General features: G+C 34.4%; 2 protein-coding genes across 2 annotated transcripts; both read right to left on the bottom strand.

The window, feature by feature from the left end:
* Positions 1 to 5,237: 5,237 nt before the first annotated feature.
* LOC144420888 (uncharacterized) lies at positions 5,238 to 6,647 on the bottom strand. The gene is made up of 4 exons (XM_078110717.1): positions 6,526 to 6,647; positions 6,007 to 6,076; positions 5,814 to 5,922; positions 5,238 to 5,449 (listed from the first exon to the last, which is right to left on the bottom strand). The coding sequence occupies exons 1-4, from the start codon at positions 6,645 to 6,647 to the stop codon at positions 5,328 to 5,330; spliced, it is 423 nt and encodes a 140-aa protein (XP_077966843.1). The 3' UTR covers positions 5,238 to 5,327.
* A 1,002-nt stretch (positions 6,648 to 7,649) lies between these two features.
* Positions 7,650 to 12,609, bottom strand: LOC120343565 (uncharacterized). The gene is made up of 7 exons (XM_078110716.1): positions 12,589 to 12,609; positions 12,286 to 12,367; positions 11,869 to 11,945; positions 9,669 to 9,787; positions 9,134 to 9,224; positions 8,920 to 9,040; positions 7,650 to 8,613 (listed from the first exon to the last, which is right to left on the bottom strand). Exons 1-7 carry the CDS (start codon positions 12,607 to 12,609, stop codon positions 8,492 to 8,494), a joined length of 633 nt encoding a protein of 210 aa, XP_077966842.1. The 3' UTR covers positions 7,650 to 8,491.
* Between the last annotated feature and the right edge of the window lie 4,376 nt (positions 12,610 to 16,985).

The following is a 16,985-nucleotide window of genomic DNA, read 5'->3' as shown; positions in this document are numbered from 1 at the left end:
CCAAGAAAGCAAGCGTCTGATTTGATATATGAGGGGTCATGCTGGAACTACTGCTGGTCATCTCTATCAATCCCTCAAATCATGTCCAGATTTTTCTTGGCACAACCACGTAATGTTCTGTATTCACCGTTTGAATTCTTTAATTTTCATGTCCCAACAGCAGAAGGTGCGCTTCGGCAAAAAACTAAGTGAGTGGTTGAAAATTTTGCAAAACTTCCAAGTATAATCATACGCAAACAGAAGTTTATGGGTTTATACTGGGTTACTGGGTTTATAATTCAAACCCATGTTCAAGTCTTTCAGTGTTCCTTTTTTTTTGCAACAGAATCAAATTGAAATATCCCCACGTGTGAGACCCGTCAAAAGTTTTTCAATTGCTCTTGCCAGCTCATTCATGGTGGAGCGTGTATTTAGTGCAGTGACCGCGCTTTTACATGTCAAGAGCGATTCCCTTGACAGTGTCAGACGAAACTCAAGACTGTTTTTAACTCAAATGAAGCCAGATATTATCAAGCTGGTGGTATTTCACCAGGCTCAACTTTCACAATATACTAATGATAAATGGAGAATAAAGTTGCTTCGACTTTTTTGTCAGGGGGGCGTTTGCTACTTAAAAAGTCGTCTAAGGGGGCGCTGTCAGAAAAAAGTTTGGGAAACACTGTACTAGATGAATCGTTTAAATGATAGACAAATAAGTACTCATTTCCCCCCATTACCCTAAACGTCTTCTGAGTGTAGATTCGCTTCAATATGATTCTCAACAAATTCTTCGAGTTTATACACTTTTTTCTAACGGGCGTTTCCTCAGCAGCACGCTTCTACTGCAACACGATTTTCTAGGCATCTATAAACAGCAAATTATTTATTCCCCGTCGACATATGCTTTACAGTTTAAAAAATATTTGCTAATTTAAATATATAAAACCATATGCTCGTGAACTCAAAAATAACTTTAGTAGCGAATTTCATGGAAATTCCAATGATTGGAAGTTGAATGCACAACAATATTGGGCTTGTAGGCTAACATACGGTTTGAATGTAATTCGTTTACTATTTTCAGCAGCTTCTCGCCTGGATGGAAATGTGTCGTGAATCCCATTCGTAATGTTGTTGTTTGTCCTTTTTTTAAAGCGCATTTAAATGCGCTCGGTTCAGTTTTCAAAAAAAATCTACCAAACTATCGAATCCTGATTAATGCTGAATTATATTTTTTTGGCTGTCATCAGCCAAATATTTTTATTAGCAACAAAGCAGCCAACTGGATCTCGTGATTGACGTGATTTTGATCAAAACTGACAGCGAGTCCGCATCTATATAAGATGGCACGTATATTCTATAAGGAGCCAATTCAAGTGTAACCTTGAACCTGCTAAAATTCGACGAACGTCTGATTTAAAACTTACAAACAAACATTTCTCTCTCTATATATATCTACATATATAAACAATTACAGAAATTGTATTGCAGGAATTTTCGTCTACTTGTTAAAAATGCTCAAGAACAAAGTTCCGCTCATGTACCTCAAAACTTAAATTTACTCTGGAAACTATTCAAAGCATGTTCGATTTATTTTCGTTCAACAAAAATATTTCGTAATATTTTGCCTCATATTTTTGCTAAATACCATGTATATTACCACGTTTTTTTTAGTATAATGGAAATGTGCACTTTTATAAGCCTCGTCGCTATCTTTATAGGATGTATGAAATGATGTTTGGTCATGAATGGAAGGAAAAGGAACAGCTTGAAATTCAAGAAACCAGGAAATTTCTAACCTGCTTTAAACCTCTAATGTCACAATATGAAGAAGTTAATGGTTGATTACATCGCAACCAATGTCATGTGTTAGCTTAAAGTTTAGCACAGTGCGTAACCTTGAATAAACGCAAGACAACTTTTCAATAGCACTTGTTCCTTGTAAAACTCAAAAAACAGATCTAGTTGATCACGCGAATGAAAAAAAAATATCAGACATTTATTTCTGATATGAGGTATACTATTTCATTTATACATATGATAAAATGCTTCTATTTCCATGTTGTTAAAAAAGAGAGCATTGTTTAAATATATGGGCATGAAAGCCAAAACGAGGTAGTACGGGTATGCAATTTGTCACAGTAGACCAGCAGTACCCCAGTTATTTGGATTTCGCCGGCCCATCACAAGATGGCAACCAACATGAACGCGGAACCGCCACAAGCTGCGCAAACAAAATAAAATTCCATGGAGCCCACAGAAATTTTCGAAATAAATAAAAGTAATAGCCTCCTAGCAAAAAAATCTTTAACCACTGTCAATTTCAAAGCAAAAGATTTCATTCGACACATTCGCACCTTTCTAATCAGACTAAAGATTCATGATTATTTACAAGAAGAAGTTTTAGCATATTTATTTCACTTCCTTGACAGCACGCACCCTGTACGCCTTCCCTACAAATCTGCTGTATAATAGCCCAATAGCTTTCATTCGGAAGTTGCCCAATTGGCAATAGAAGACCAGTATTCCTTTAGTTAAATTGAATAGTCAAAGCGTACCAACTAGTGGTATCACTAGTGTAGCCTCAACGGGCTAATTATATCTGAATGATAACAGAATATTAGCTGGTAAAGGAGAAAATAGATTTTTATTCAGAGAAAAGTACTTGGCGGCATTGCTAAAGCCGGCCTTCGACTTCTTGGATGGGATCGTGATTCTATTGAAAAACTGGCCTAACTGAAAAGCTAGGTCATCTTGTTCCAAACTCCTTTGTTATTTCTTTCATCAGCCTATCATTTTTCATTATTTTGTCTTCTTACTGTTATTATTTCGTATATAGGACATCGATTCGTTTCAAGCATTTTTGGAGAATGCGAAGGATGAATTCAAAGACGAATTGTCGGATGACGACATGAACAAACTGGTTGCTGCATTGAATATTTTGCAATTTGCAACTATTATGATTCTCATATACCTTTACGCTTCAAGACTTCTTGTTTAATCCATTTTATAGCACTGATAGCAGCAGGGATTAGAGCCTGCGTTAGGTCGGATTGGTTGAACATTGCCGTTTTCTTTTGTAGTACAGTATCTAAAATGAGGAAGAAAATCATTTTTGGAACAGTACGAGTGTAAAAATACCACTAAATACTAACTAATACCTTGAATACATAATGCATTTTATATGATGTAGCCTGCTCAATGAGCGTATATATGCTCATTGAATGTACTACAGTCCAGCAGTGTTTGCATACCATTACTAGACTATATCTACACTAAATTTTGACATGTCACAGTCTGAAATGCCCTATGACAGTATGAGTATGGACTATAGGCCTAGAGCCCTAGACTATATTTTAAAACATCAACTGTCTGTCTACAACTTTATTTCTCACCTCTCAATCGTTTCCAATGCTACTTTCTTTCCACTCCGGCATAACTTATCATTGCTTCCCATGTTCTTGTCGCCTCTATGAATTTAGATTTAGACCAACCGACATTAGCAAAATTGATTATTTTCTTCTCTTTCACACAACCGTGCATACAGAAACAGCCATTAATTTCTATTTCCAAATATGCTGTGGCCTATATAGTAGTATAAGTCTGCTGAATAGTCAAGAAGAGTCATTAAATTAATCATAAACATTTCATGCAAGCCAGAAAATATCGTTGTTTGTGACATATTATTCTAGGTCTAGCTTTCCTTGGAGTTACCGCACCGTACCTATTTAACAACGTCTTTTAAAAGCTAGTGCTCAACTAAAATTGCTATTTATGGTAAGGATATACAAGTGTTTAATACCTTACTTATACTTTTCAACACCTCCTTAGAATAACTGAACTAATAATAACTGAAAAAACTATGGAAAGGCTACTCAACGCAAAAGCGAGCAGTAGTAGTACATCTGATATTCATCCGACCACTGGGGATGCACCTACAGCTGACTAATTTAATTGTTACGTCATGCAGAAGTCTGCGTTCAATGGCCCATAATACCGGGAAAGCAGAGGAAATAGGACAGATGGTAACACATATTTATTGTGGTAAAAGCGTCTTTTCTGTAAAACGTGCAACTTTTGGAAGTGGGAACAAGGCAATATTTGTTACTAAATTTCTAAGGAACATTTTAAAATCATTTTCAGGTAGTTACCTTATGTGCGCTACGAAACTGAAAGATAAATGGCCTCGGCTCGCGGCCTAAAACTTGCGAAGAAGATATTACGGCATACCTGATCCAGTACACTCCCGGTGCAACATTGGCACTCAACAAAACAAATGCTCAAATTACAGGAAAAGCGAAGTCTGGCAGCAGCCGTCCCGCCCCAATGGTTCGTATTAAATTTAGTAATTGCAGGTATTTTCCCACTTGTATGCCAGAGAGAGACCACATACTTGCAATTCTACATGATAAGTTATCATATGCCATATGAATAGTTGGCTCTAATGTTTCAGGCAGAAGTCATAATACACGCTTATTCAAAACCTTTTCGCGGATGACCTATTGAAAATATCAATTGACTAATAAGCTTCTCAATTTTTATATCACGCTTGTTAGAAATAAAGTGAAACTAAATTATGCTTTTCATCGAGAAGAGCAGTGATGCATGTAATAGGTAATTTTGCGTTTTAGGTATGTGTGCTGTCTGAGATAGACACTGGTGAAGATGTTGGGGATATGGACTATGGAGTCTACTGTGCTACAGGAGTACAAATACCCATGGAATAGGCGTTACTATTACAGTTGAAAATTGTCAATATTTTTCATTGTCTATTGAACATTTGATTGAAATGATCAATATTTAATAAAGAGATAATGTGTGAATAAATATGTATTGATCAATATGATCCATAAGAATGATTCAGTCAGTCAGCTTCCGGAGGTTTCAAATGGAAACACGCGAGTGAGTTGAAACCTTGGGGGCGCAGGCAAGTACGCATACTGCTTGCACCGTAAATATAAACTACCTTGAACCCTCCCGATAAAGGTTCGACTATGTATCTCCAGCAAAGTGGCAAACGTAGGCAGAGCGCATGCAAGCATGTCTTTTATGCCACGCCCTTTAAATAATAAAATAATAACAAATTCCGCTCAGTTATTTTATTTCTTGTCGGAATCAATCCGCAATGCAGTACGCTCCAACTAATCTGAATAACTCGATAAAAAATACTATAATCATAACTTTTGCTAGATTTCAGAAACAATATGGCCAAATTATTGATCCAAGTAACATGGCACACACATATGTAGAATTGTCGCCTCGCTGTTTTTTGCGGTTGTAGATATTCATGACGTATTTTGAATGAGAGCTTTTTATCTTGTCATATGAATTAGTAGAGCGGCATTCGGAACTTATCGCATCATTGCGGTTCTCAGGAGTAACTTCTCACGGAGTTGATCAGTAGCTTCCTTCGGGCTTTTGTCAACTTCTACATCGTTGCTTTTCCTATTCTGAGCATATTCTTCACTTTCGTCTGTTAAAAGACAAGGAGTAATGAATGTTCATTGCACCGAACTAAGTATATGGACAAGGGGTTCCTTTCAATACGAAATCGTTCTTCATGAAAAGTCAATACGAATAATCACATATAGGATTGATTGAAACTTTGTAAAATAGAAAGTAATATTTTAGGAAATTAGTCATATGATATCGAAATTGGTTTGATGATAGCACAAAAAAGTGTCAATGGCGTTCAATGATGAGCGTTTTTAAATTTAGCAATAAAAACAGAAATGGGAAATTAAATGATCAATGGAATAATTTAAATTAAACAAATGCTAGTTTAAACTACGAGATGTTTTAAAGCATCCTTTTCTTGTTAATAGAAAGCATTTTACCCAGATTCGATCCAGAGACTGCATTTAATGCAGAAGCCAATTTGTTCATGTCTCCATCAGACAATTCGTCTTTGAATTCATCCAAAAATTCTTGAAACGAGTCGTTGTCCTATAAATGAATAAATACCAGTAAGAAGACAAACAAAATGATAAAAGAAATAATTAAAGAGAAATAAGTTTGAAAATAGATAACCTCGCTTTTCAGATAGGCCAGTTTCTCCAAAGAATCACGATCCCATCGAAGTAATCGAAGACCGACTTTTCTGAATAAAACCATTTTGTTTTGTTATAAGTCAAAATTATACAATTTTTCAGAGATAATTATCTTGTTTCTTGTTAATTCTGAAGCAGTGATACCAATATGGGTACGCTCTAGCTTTCCAGTTTAACTAACGGAATTCTGGTCTTCTATTGCCAATCAGGCAACTTTCGGAAAAAAAGCTATTCAGCTATTTAACAGCATATTTGTAGGGCAGACGTACATGGTGCATGTTGCTAAGGAAGTGAAATAATTATAATGAAACTTGTTCCAAAATAATCATAATTTTTTAGTCCGATTAGAAACAGTGTAAATGCGTCGAGAGAAACCAAGCCCATAAAAATAACATTTCAGTGTAAACTAATAATGTCACTGAATTTAACTATTGCACTTTTTAATAAATTGTCAATATTGTTACATTATATAAATGGATTCAATTAATATAAAATTTACACAGCTTTACGCCATCCTCTTCGTTTCCTTCCTCCACGTTTCTTTCTCCGACCCCAGGAATCACCATGTTGAATTGCTAACAAAGCAACAAGAAGCAATAGAACAAGAAACTTGAAATTCATCTATGAAATTCATAATGTAATATTAAGTTATAGTTTCTAGTTTCTGAATATATTTTATTGTTCAAAAGTACGTTCTCCTAGATTTTTCAATTCTTTCTGTAGTGCAAATATAGTGGGGAGATATAAACTTGAAGGAAAACATTCCACCATTACGAAATTAAAAACACGCCGTCAGTTTCGGTAAAACAATGGGTAAAAAACTTTCATGCATGTAATCATACATTGTTTTCATTGGTGGGGCAATCTGGGGGTGAGACATTTCACAATGCGACGCGATCTGCGCATCAAATCGAGCACGGGGAGCATAAAAGGTTGAAAAATTTTGATCACCAAATGCCAAATTTTCATTATCGAGACGAATCGTTTACCAAATGATAGACAAATAAATTCTCAGATCCACTCCTTACCATTAACGTATTCTGAGTGTAGATTCGCGTCAATATGATTTGCAACAAATTTTTCGCGTTTATATACTTTTTCCTAACGGGCGTTTTCCACAACAGCACGCTTGACTACTGCAACACGATTTTGAATATTTTTGTAACAAAAAAAATTTCTAGACATCTATAAACAGCAAATCATTCATTCCACGTCGACATATGCTTCACAGTTTAAGAAAACTTTGCTAATTTAAATATATAAAACCATATGCTTGTGAACTCAAAAATAACTTTAGTGGCGAATTTTATGGAAACTTCTGTATTTGGAAGTTGAATGCACAACAATATTGGGCTTGTAGGCTAACATACGTTTTGAATGTAGTTCGTTTACTATTTTCAGCAACATCTCGCCTGAATGGAGATGTGTCGAGAAACACATTCGTAATGTTGTTGTTTTGTTTTTCAGTTTCGATTTTGAAAAGATTGATATCGTGACATTGAAAAATATAATAACTATACTGTGAATATTGAGGCTAGGCTCGAAAAATGAGAGTTGACCGAAGACAGAACGCAATAATACAAAAATGGAGCAGGTGTGTCATTTGAAATAATAAAATCGGGATGTATTTCGAGAATGAAATGTATATTATGAAATTAAGCGGCAGTCATTTATGCAACTCACGTAATATATACTGTATGTTACAAAAATTATGTGATTCTTCACCTAAAAGCTCTTTCACATCCGTAGTGATCTCAAGTTTCTTATTTGGTTTGTATAAAAATTAAATTTATGTTCCAATATTATGGTGCCTTTCACAGTTGTACAAGAGTCATTCGTGGTAATTTTATATTCCGATCTTGTATTACATTACAATGAAAAGTGGTTCATTAGAGATTCAATAAACAATATAGTATTAATAGAAAGGGAGGGAAGTAAATAGAAAAATGTTAAAAATCGCAGACTTATAGTCAAATTAAAATGCGTGCTGTCAACAGATAAGATGTCAAGGTGGTGAGAGTGTTCTGAAGTGGGAGTTCTTAGTTCGGGATTGGTCAACTCAAAGCCCTAAAAATTGGTTTTCATTTTTCCTCGTTAGTAATTTTTCCGCCTATGAACTAATTTATTTTTTCTATCACTGATTAGGATATATTTTATAGAAAAAAGTCGCACTTAAAAATATTTTGTTCTGCGTTCCCCTGAAAAAAAAAACCCAGGTTGAGAACCACTGGAATAAAGGCATATATATTGGTATATATTTCATCATCTTCATAAATCGTTATAGTCAAGAGGTTTTGAAAACAAAAGAGAATACAATCGTTTCCGAAGCAAACAGAGATGGATAAAAATTGCTTCTTGAAAGTTTTATGTTTTTTTTTAGAGCAATTGAAGTGTACTGTGACAGTAACTGAAAATTGACTGGAATTCAGGAACAATATAGCCAAATTTTCGCATTATGAACTCATTTATCGCATCATTGCGGATCTCAGGAGTAATTCCTCCCGGAGTTGATGGGTAGCTTTCTTTAAGCTCTCATTAACTTCTACATCGTTGCTTTTCATATTCTGAGCAAATTCTTCAATTTCGTCTGTTCAATAACAAGAAGAAATAAATAAATTATCGCGAATAAACCTATATACGAGTGGTTGCAACTTTGTTTGATACGAAGTAATATATGTAAGTAATAAGTCATATAATATTGGAAATCTTTTTCGTGATGGCAATTAGTATGTAAAGTGCACCAAATGCATTGATATCGATATAATTTTTTAAATTCGAGTTATAAGAATAGTGAAAGCGATAAAAATATCGAAACATTGAAAATGGACAAGTGCTAATTTCCACTACAGGATGTATCAGAGCATTATCTCCTTTTTAAAAAAAAACATTTCACCCAGACTCATTCCAGAGACTGAATTCAATGCAGAAACTAATTTGTTCATGTCGTCATCCGACAATTCGTCTTCGAATTCATCCTTCGCATTCTCCAAAAATTCTTGAAACGAGTCGCTGTCCTATATACAGATAAATAACAGCAAGAAGTAAAAAAAAATGATAGAATAATAAAATAAATTAATAAAAGACAAATAAAATAAAAAAGGGCTAACCTCGCTTTTCAGATAGGCCAGTTTTTCAAAAGAATCACGATCCCATCCAAGAAGTTTGAGACCGACTTTAGCAATGCCGCCAAGTACTTTTCTGGAAAAAAATGCCAAATTCTGTTATCATTAAGAAATAATTAGCCTGTTAATGCTGAACTAGTGATACCAATGTGGTTACGCTCCATCTTTCCAGTTTAACCAACGGAATTCTGGTCTTCTATTTCCTTTCGAAAGAATGCTATTAGGTTAGTAAACAACAGATTTGAGGAGAATACGTACATGGCGTATTTTGTCAAGAAAGTGAAATAAATATGATAAAACTTGTTCTCGTAAATAATCATGATTCTTTAGTCTGATTGAAAAATTGCAAATGTTTCGAGAGAAATCTTTTTCCGAAAATCTATCATCAAAATACACTCTTACCAAAAATATAACAAATAGGTGTAAGCTAATTTCACCGAATTTAACTAATGCACTTTTCAATAAATTGCCAATATTGTTACATTATATAACCAATGGATTCTATTAATATGAAATTTACCCTGCCTTACGCCATCCTCTACCTTTCTTTCCCCGGCGTCGTCTCAGACCCCAGGAATCGCCATGTTGAATTGCTAACAAAGCAACAAGGAGCAATAGAACGAGAAACTTGGAATTCATCTATAAAATTCATAATGTAATATTAAGTTATAGTTTCTAGTTTCTGAATATACTTTATTTTTATAACTTATTCTTCTACGTTCTTCAATTCTTTCTGTAGTGCAAATATAGTGCGAGATATCAACTTGGAGGACAATATTTCAAATGAAAAAACACGGCGTCAGCTTTGGTAGATCAATGAGTAGTAAACATTTTCACGTATGTAAACAGATATTTATCACTGATGGGGCAATCTGTGCGTAAGATGTTTCTCAATGCGTCGCGATCTGTCTGCATATCACATCGAACACGGGAAGCAAAAGAGCTCAAAAAGTTTAAACCAAAAGCCAAATTCTAATTATCAACACGAATCGTTTGACAAATGATAGGCAGGGAAATACCCAGTTCCTGCCATTAACATCTTCTGTGTGTAGATTCGCCTCAATATAATTTGCATCAAATTCTTCGCGTTTATATACTTCTTCGTTAGTGGCATTTTACCCAACAGCACGCTTGACTAAGGCAATACCATTTTGTTTGTTTTTTCATAACATAAATTTTCCCAGACATTTATGAACAGCAAATTATTATTTATTCCATGTCAAAAATAACTTTGGTAGGAAATTTTATGGAAATTCCTGTAATCGGAAGTTGAATGCACAATAATATTGGGCTTGTAGGCTAACATACGTTTTGAATGTATTTCGTTTACAATTTCAGCAACATCTCGCCTGGATGGAAATGTGTCTTGAATCACATTCGTAATGGTATTGTTTTGACTTTCATTTTCTATTTTAAAAAGATTGATATCGTGAAATTGGAAGACTTGCTATATCATTATCCCGTCAATATCGACCCTAGGCCAAAACATGAGAGTGTATCGAAGACAGAACGCATATTTTGACAATTGTATTTTGTTTCAAGTTGTGAAATAATTAATTGGCTTATCTCAAAGATAATTGAACTTTTTACATCGTTGCTAGCAGTATCCAGATCTTTCTAAAATTTGAATATAGTAAATGGTAGTAACAATTGGTTCAACAGACTGCCAGCTCAAAGTTATGACTCATTAATCAACTTCATCAACAATGAACTGAGATTCAAAAAAGCACAGTGATGAAATAAACAAACATCCGCTGGAATACACACGAGACGCAAAGACCCACACAAAACTTTAACAGAATTTCGTCAACTTGATGGCCTAACGGATTGTGGATATATCACATAATAATTCTTATTCATTCATTGAAATGCTCATTTCGAATGTTTATATTCAGTAAATCCGAAGCTTCATCAGAAAAACAAATAACACCAAATTGCTTCGAAATGGACCAGAAATACACGCGTTTTCATTTGTTCCGCATCTAAGCCGAATATTCTTAAAACATATATAGTGTATTGTGAACATAGCTTTAAAGACGGAATTTGCTATAATTTGAAATAACAAAATGAGAATTTATATCAAAAATTACGAGTTTACTAAACCTTTCTATATAAGTTGGTTGTTAATACAAATATAATTTATTATTTTAATATAAAATACATGTTATAGAATTGGGCGCAAATCAGTTATTTTATTTAGGTACTTTATTGCAAAAATTTATGTCGCCAAGCTGAATATTGCTTGATATTCTATTTTGAATCTAGTTTTGATAATTTTTAGTATTTTAGATACTCCTATAAAATGAAATGATGTCTCCGATGTTTTAATTTTTTCGTTAAAATTAAAGTACTACTTATCTCAGATTTGGCAGATATAGTGAAATAATGATACACATTACATCTGGTTTTAACAGTAATTCTCTTTACATTTTATTTATGATACGTATACCCACTTCTCACTTCACTTTACAGATGAACAATAATAACATTTAATTTCAGGAATATTCGTTTATTTGTTGAAATGTCTCAAGATCAAACTTTTGCTCATATACCGCAAAACTAAAATCCACTCTTTTAAAAACATATACATGTTAGATTTTGTTTTTGTGAAACCGAAATAATATATCGTCAAAATGCACTATCCGTCCGATAAAATTTGAATTTCTGAGTAAATAAAATATCATGTAATCATTTTAACGCATCATGGCTGCTCTGTTTGCCAATTCCTCTGCGACTTGATCTTCGTCATTTCTTCTGCTGTCCTCCATCATGGTCTGGGCAAGTTTTTCAATTTGGTCTGTTTTAAAATTATTAATATTAGAAAAATGGCAATGTATTCTATTTAATATACTTTAACGAAATTGACTACTATTAGTGGTTTAAAATGCAGCGAGGAATGTTTCAAAATGTGGTTATTGGCATGGGCTGTTTCATGCAAAATCAGTGCACGCGGTAAATCAACGTGTTCGAAATGTAAAACCTTATGGAGTAGAATTAAAATTGGCAAAACTTTTTCACTCTTAACTTTTTTAAATCAACTTTTACCTCCCAAGTGTCAATTTCCGAAAAAATATTTGTACGCTTTATTCAACTTAAAATTCAGTTTTTTTCAATAAGACGTTTATACAATATCCTACCTAAGTTCATACTGGCGATACCATGTAATGCAGATATGTCTCTTGGTGCGTTGTGCAAATATTGTTGGAATGAGTGGCTATCCTAGATACAATAGTATTAAATAATATATATATGATTATTCATAGGAAGTGATGAGCTAAAATTCACACGAGGTTATAATGTTGCGACAGTGTCTGCTCTGTTGACAGGAGAGTAGTTTAAATTGAAATAGGGAATTGTCCATTCATAAGCAAATTTCACAGCTGCTAATTTAGTAAAATACGTTTGGCCTAAAATGAAAAGATTTAGCCTTTGAGAATTACCTCATTTTCAACGCTTGTCATTTTTTCCGAAGGTCTTCGGTCCCACTTCAGCCAAGCATGTCCCAGGTCAGATGCCAGTACGGCGATTAGAAACAGATGAATAAACGTCTTGGAATTCATCTAAAATTGTATGTACAATGTTGTAATATTATTTCTTGAATCCAAATCATTCAATCATTATTTAGTACTACATCGACAATACTTAGACGGCAATTTGAATGCAAACATCGTGTTTTAAATTTTATTGACAAAAAGGAAATATAAAAATAAAATGACTCGATCAATATTATATTTTTTATAGGATAACTCATTCGTAACACAGTCTCAGACTCCAAATATCGGCCATATCAAGTAGAGAAATCGGCCAATATTGGCCATCAATATCAATCAATATCATCAATATCAATTCGATGTCAGCCAACCTCGTTACAAATATAGTACTAACTAGTCCAGGGTGGTCCAAACCCACCCGCCGCTTCATTATCTGTGGCCCGCGTCACATTCGGAGAGTAATCAAAAAATCGCATTGCGTGTTGTTTCGTAATAAAATTGATCAGAAAAATCTTTTGACATATTGTTACATCAATAGTATCACTGAATTGACTAGTGTTATGGATAGCTGAGGCAACTAGCGAAGTTGAATGATGTTCATGGCAGTCTAAATCATTATCATTTCTATCTTTTTGGTCGGGAATATCGGTATGCTAACAATATAGACATCATAGAAAACTAAAAATGCGGATTCTATTAGCCTGGGATGGCTATGTCTGATAACTATTTGTTTGCAAAATAAAAGTGTTTGTTTTGTATTGCACTGTTTACCTATTCTTGGCACTATTGTGGCCCGCGAACAATGCAAAAATAATTTTGTGGCCCGCGAAGCCGACCGCCTTGGACCAACCTGAACTAGTCGCTTAAAAATTTATTTTCGACTCTCGTCCTCAGTATAATAGCAAATGTGAAGTGGTCGATCTTTTATAGGCTTCGCCGCTAGACCGTTGCAACGTTTATAGGATGTATGACAAGATGTTTGGTAATGAACGGAAGGACGAGTACCAGCTTTAAATCACGAAACTTGGAAATTTGTAACCTGCTTTAAACCCTGTAAGGCACAATATAGAAAATTTCATAGTTCAATACATCATGGTGTAATACCATGGCTTAGCTTAAAGTTCAGCACAGTGGTTAATCTTGAATAAACGAAAGGTAACTTCCCAATACGTACTTATTCCTTGTAAAATTGAAAAAATGGCCACACGAATTCAGATTTTTTAAAGAAATAAAAGACATTCTGATATGCGGTGCCTATTTCCTTATTGCATATGAGGAAATACGTCTATTTCTAAATAGTTTAAACTTTAAAACAAGTGTTTCGATCATATAGTTTGATTTCAGGCAGTCAAGGCCTCTTTGCAACCTTTTGCTCCTCTTTATTCTTTGCTTTGACATAAATCCTAAATGGGTGAATATATTTTGAAAAATATTGCGATAAAACAGAATCGTGTTGACTACGCAATTTGTTATGTTTTGTTATTTAATGACACTGCATGCAACCGTGGAAAAAGTCATTGACGCTTGAGAAAAACCACTAAAAATTAAAATTATTAGAATTCGAACTATTACACTTTCAGTATTTAGCTAAAAGCAAAAGCTGTTGTTAACCATCTGTGCATGAAAAGCAAGTCAAGACCGTCGTGTAACGAATGTTGAATGGTTAAATATACACCATGATAAAGTTTGTTTAAGTCGCTCAGACTTCACGGTCCTAACAGCTCCACCAAATTTTTCATACTCAGAATATTGTAGAAATTCCGATTACTGATCTGTAAACATATGAATATAGGAAGAAAAATTTATACGGAGGTTGAATAGGACGTCAAATTAGAAATATTGACATAACAATGCGAAATTAGTGCTGCGAAAATGCGAATGATAAACATGTTAGATAGTTGAATGCTAATGAAGTTCGCCTAAAATTTTAGGAACATTGATTGATCAGAATTATTGGGTAGTTAAAATATTCTTGCAACTGTAAAGTAGTAAATTTATTTTTTTTATCACATAAACAATATTTCACTTCCTAAAGCAACGCAACAACATTATACACGTCAGCAAATTCTAAAGTGAGAATAGAATCGATATTCAGGGTGTTCGATTACCGTACAAATAGAAATAATCAGATCAAAATAGAAACATGGAATAACGTTGAACTTTGAAAATTCAAACAAATATAAAAGATGAAATTCAGACACAATTTATGTAACTATTTTAACAATCATATTTTTATGGCAGAAGTTCTCAGCATTCTTTATTTCTTGCACAAAGAAGAGATAAAAAGTGTGTAGGACTGGACCGTGTGAAATGTACCTCAAACGTAGTTTGCATATGATGAATAACTTGAGCGACGGAAAAAACTGTTAATCATTTTTTCATTAATTTTTTTATTGAACTCAAAAATTCAATACTATTGATTAAAATAAAAATGTTCTTTCATACATACACAATCCGTTATAGAAATTTGGTTTCTGTACATGAAGCATGTGATTCAGGTATTATAATAACTTGTGAATGCAAATCAATGTAACTGTATGTCTGTATGTCTGTTAGATGCACGCCATATCTCACAAAAGCGAGATTGAATCTGCTCCAGATTTTGCATGTGCATTCATCTTATCTCGGACCGGAAGCGCGAATTATGTCGTATAATTAGCGAGTTATCAATCAATTATTGATATAGTGATCTAGATTTTTGTAAAGCGAGAGAATTTTGAGACCCGCCGAATGTGTGTGTGCGATGCGCAGTGCGCAAGTTACAAGAGCGGATGAATCGAGACTGCAGTTTCTGTTTGGGGGGATCCCCTAATTATCGATCGATAAGTCTTCGGTTTCCAACCGATATTCTCGTTTATACATTGGCAGCCCAACGATGATTGCTATAGCGCGTTTACCAAATGACAATAATTGCTGTGCCGTAGTTACTTCATTCAACATACTCATTTTACTATTGACCCGCTTACTAATAGCGTCAGCAATTCGCTATGTATTTGTTTTTCTTATTTAGTAACATTTACTTACATATGGATTTCACTTTAGATTCCGAATGTGCTTTAGATTTAAGTTGAATAAAGCCCCTTATCAGGGCACTCGATTTCTCATTCATTACAGGTATAATATATTGATGTATATTTAGAATGAAAGACAGGATTCTTGTTAAGTTTTTGTTGTTATTAGCTGGTTGACAGCTGCAATTAAATATATGCTCGAATTATTTGACCATTGGACGTACGCCGTAGCAAACTTTTTCAATCCACCAACTATCTACAACCTATTAGGAACGCATGTTTCTATCCTAATGAACTCAAAGCCATGGATGTGCCTACATGGTGGTCGGCATGACGGCACCACAGGCTCGGCAGTAGAGAATTTGGTATTTGCATTAGGGTAGTTGCAAAGATTTGTATGTGCAATGAACTACCAGGGGGCAGTGCGTCCGTTCCACTATTAGCACTACTGTGAGCAGAATGGCCTGTTTTCTACCTTTCAAACGAGCATCTATACAAAGTTTTGTATTTCATTAGGCTTCAGGCAGAACAGAGAGCAAACTAAGTTGTGGGTTCTCGCGTCAGGAAATGTCAGAAGCACCTTTGCAGTATTACAGTTGGAAAATCTACCGCATTCAATTTTATTTTAAACTAGAAGATATTGGCATATGTACGATAGACTATAGGATTGGTGGAGAGTCCCTGATCCCGCTGAGAAGATACTAGTCGGCCTATTAGCAATTTAGTTCCAGCACTTCAATTTTTTATCAACGTCAATTTGCATAGAAAAGACGGCGTTTATTAAATTACCGGTCCGTCCCAAGTAGAGATAATACGCAGTTAATTATGCTACACTTTATAACAAGAGTTCCGTCTGCAGTCTACACTCATATATATAAATTTCGATTTGTTTCGCGACTCAACTTGCCGTTTCTGATGAAAATCCAACCAGACATTTTTCTATTGACTATTGCGCGGAAAGTAAAATAGCCTACTCCCATTTATTATTGCGTGGTCGTCTTCACTACCGTGTATTTATTTGAAGCTCAACCTCAAACCTATTATGCAATGGAAAGTGTATGAATGTTCATTAAATGGAATTATGATACCAACTTAGGGTAATTGCAAAAGTTATTGTGTCAGGTTGCTTTCTGTCCAGTTAATATTACTGCCAGTAGTGTATTGAAAATGTTCTATCGATTTACTTTTACTTCTAAGCCATATGGTTTCTATAGGAAACGTTCGACCACCTAGTCTTTGAGCGCTCTCGAGTTTGAAAATTAATTGAATGCTCATCAACGGGAGGTAAAGACCGAAGTGAAATATTTTTTTACTGGCATATCTTGATACATTGAT

The sequence above is a fragment of the Styela clava genome, chromosome 3 (genome assembly GCF_964204865.1).
Source record: "Styela clava chromosome 3, kaStyClav1.hap1.2, whole genome shotgun sequence".
Lineage (NCBI taxonomy): Eukaryota > Metazoa > Chordata > Ascidiacea > Stolidobranchia > Styelidae > Styela > Styela clava.
This window is presented reverse-complemented; position numbering and strand designations above follow the sequence as displayed.

Excerpts from the sequence above, each read along its gene's own strand:
- LOC144420888 (XM_078110717.1), bottom strand. The coding sequence starts at position 6,647 with ATGAATTTCAAGTTTCTTGTTCTATTGCTTCTTGTTGCTTTGTTAGCA. Across the intron at positions 5,923-6,006 it reads TGGCCTATCTGAAAAGCGAG|GACAACGACTCGTTTCAAGA; the intron begins GTTATCTATTTT and ends ATTCATTTATAG. Across the intron at positions 5,450-5,813 it reads AGTCTCTGGATCGAATCTGG|ACGAAAGTGAAGAATATGCT; the intron begins GTAAAATGCTTT and ends GTCTTTTAACAG.
- LOC120343565 (XM_078110716.1), bottom strand. The coding sequence starts at position 12,609 with ATGACAAGCGTTGAAAATGAG. Across the intron at positions 12,368-12,588 it reads TGACAAGCGTTGAAAATGAG|GATAGCCACTCATTCCAACA; the intron begins GTAATTCTCAAA and ends TATTGTATCTAG. Across the intron at positions 9,041-9,133 it reads TGGCCTATCTGAAAAGCGAG|GACAGCGACTCGTTTCAAGA; the intron begins GTTAGCCCTTTT and ends ATCTGTATATAG.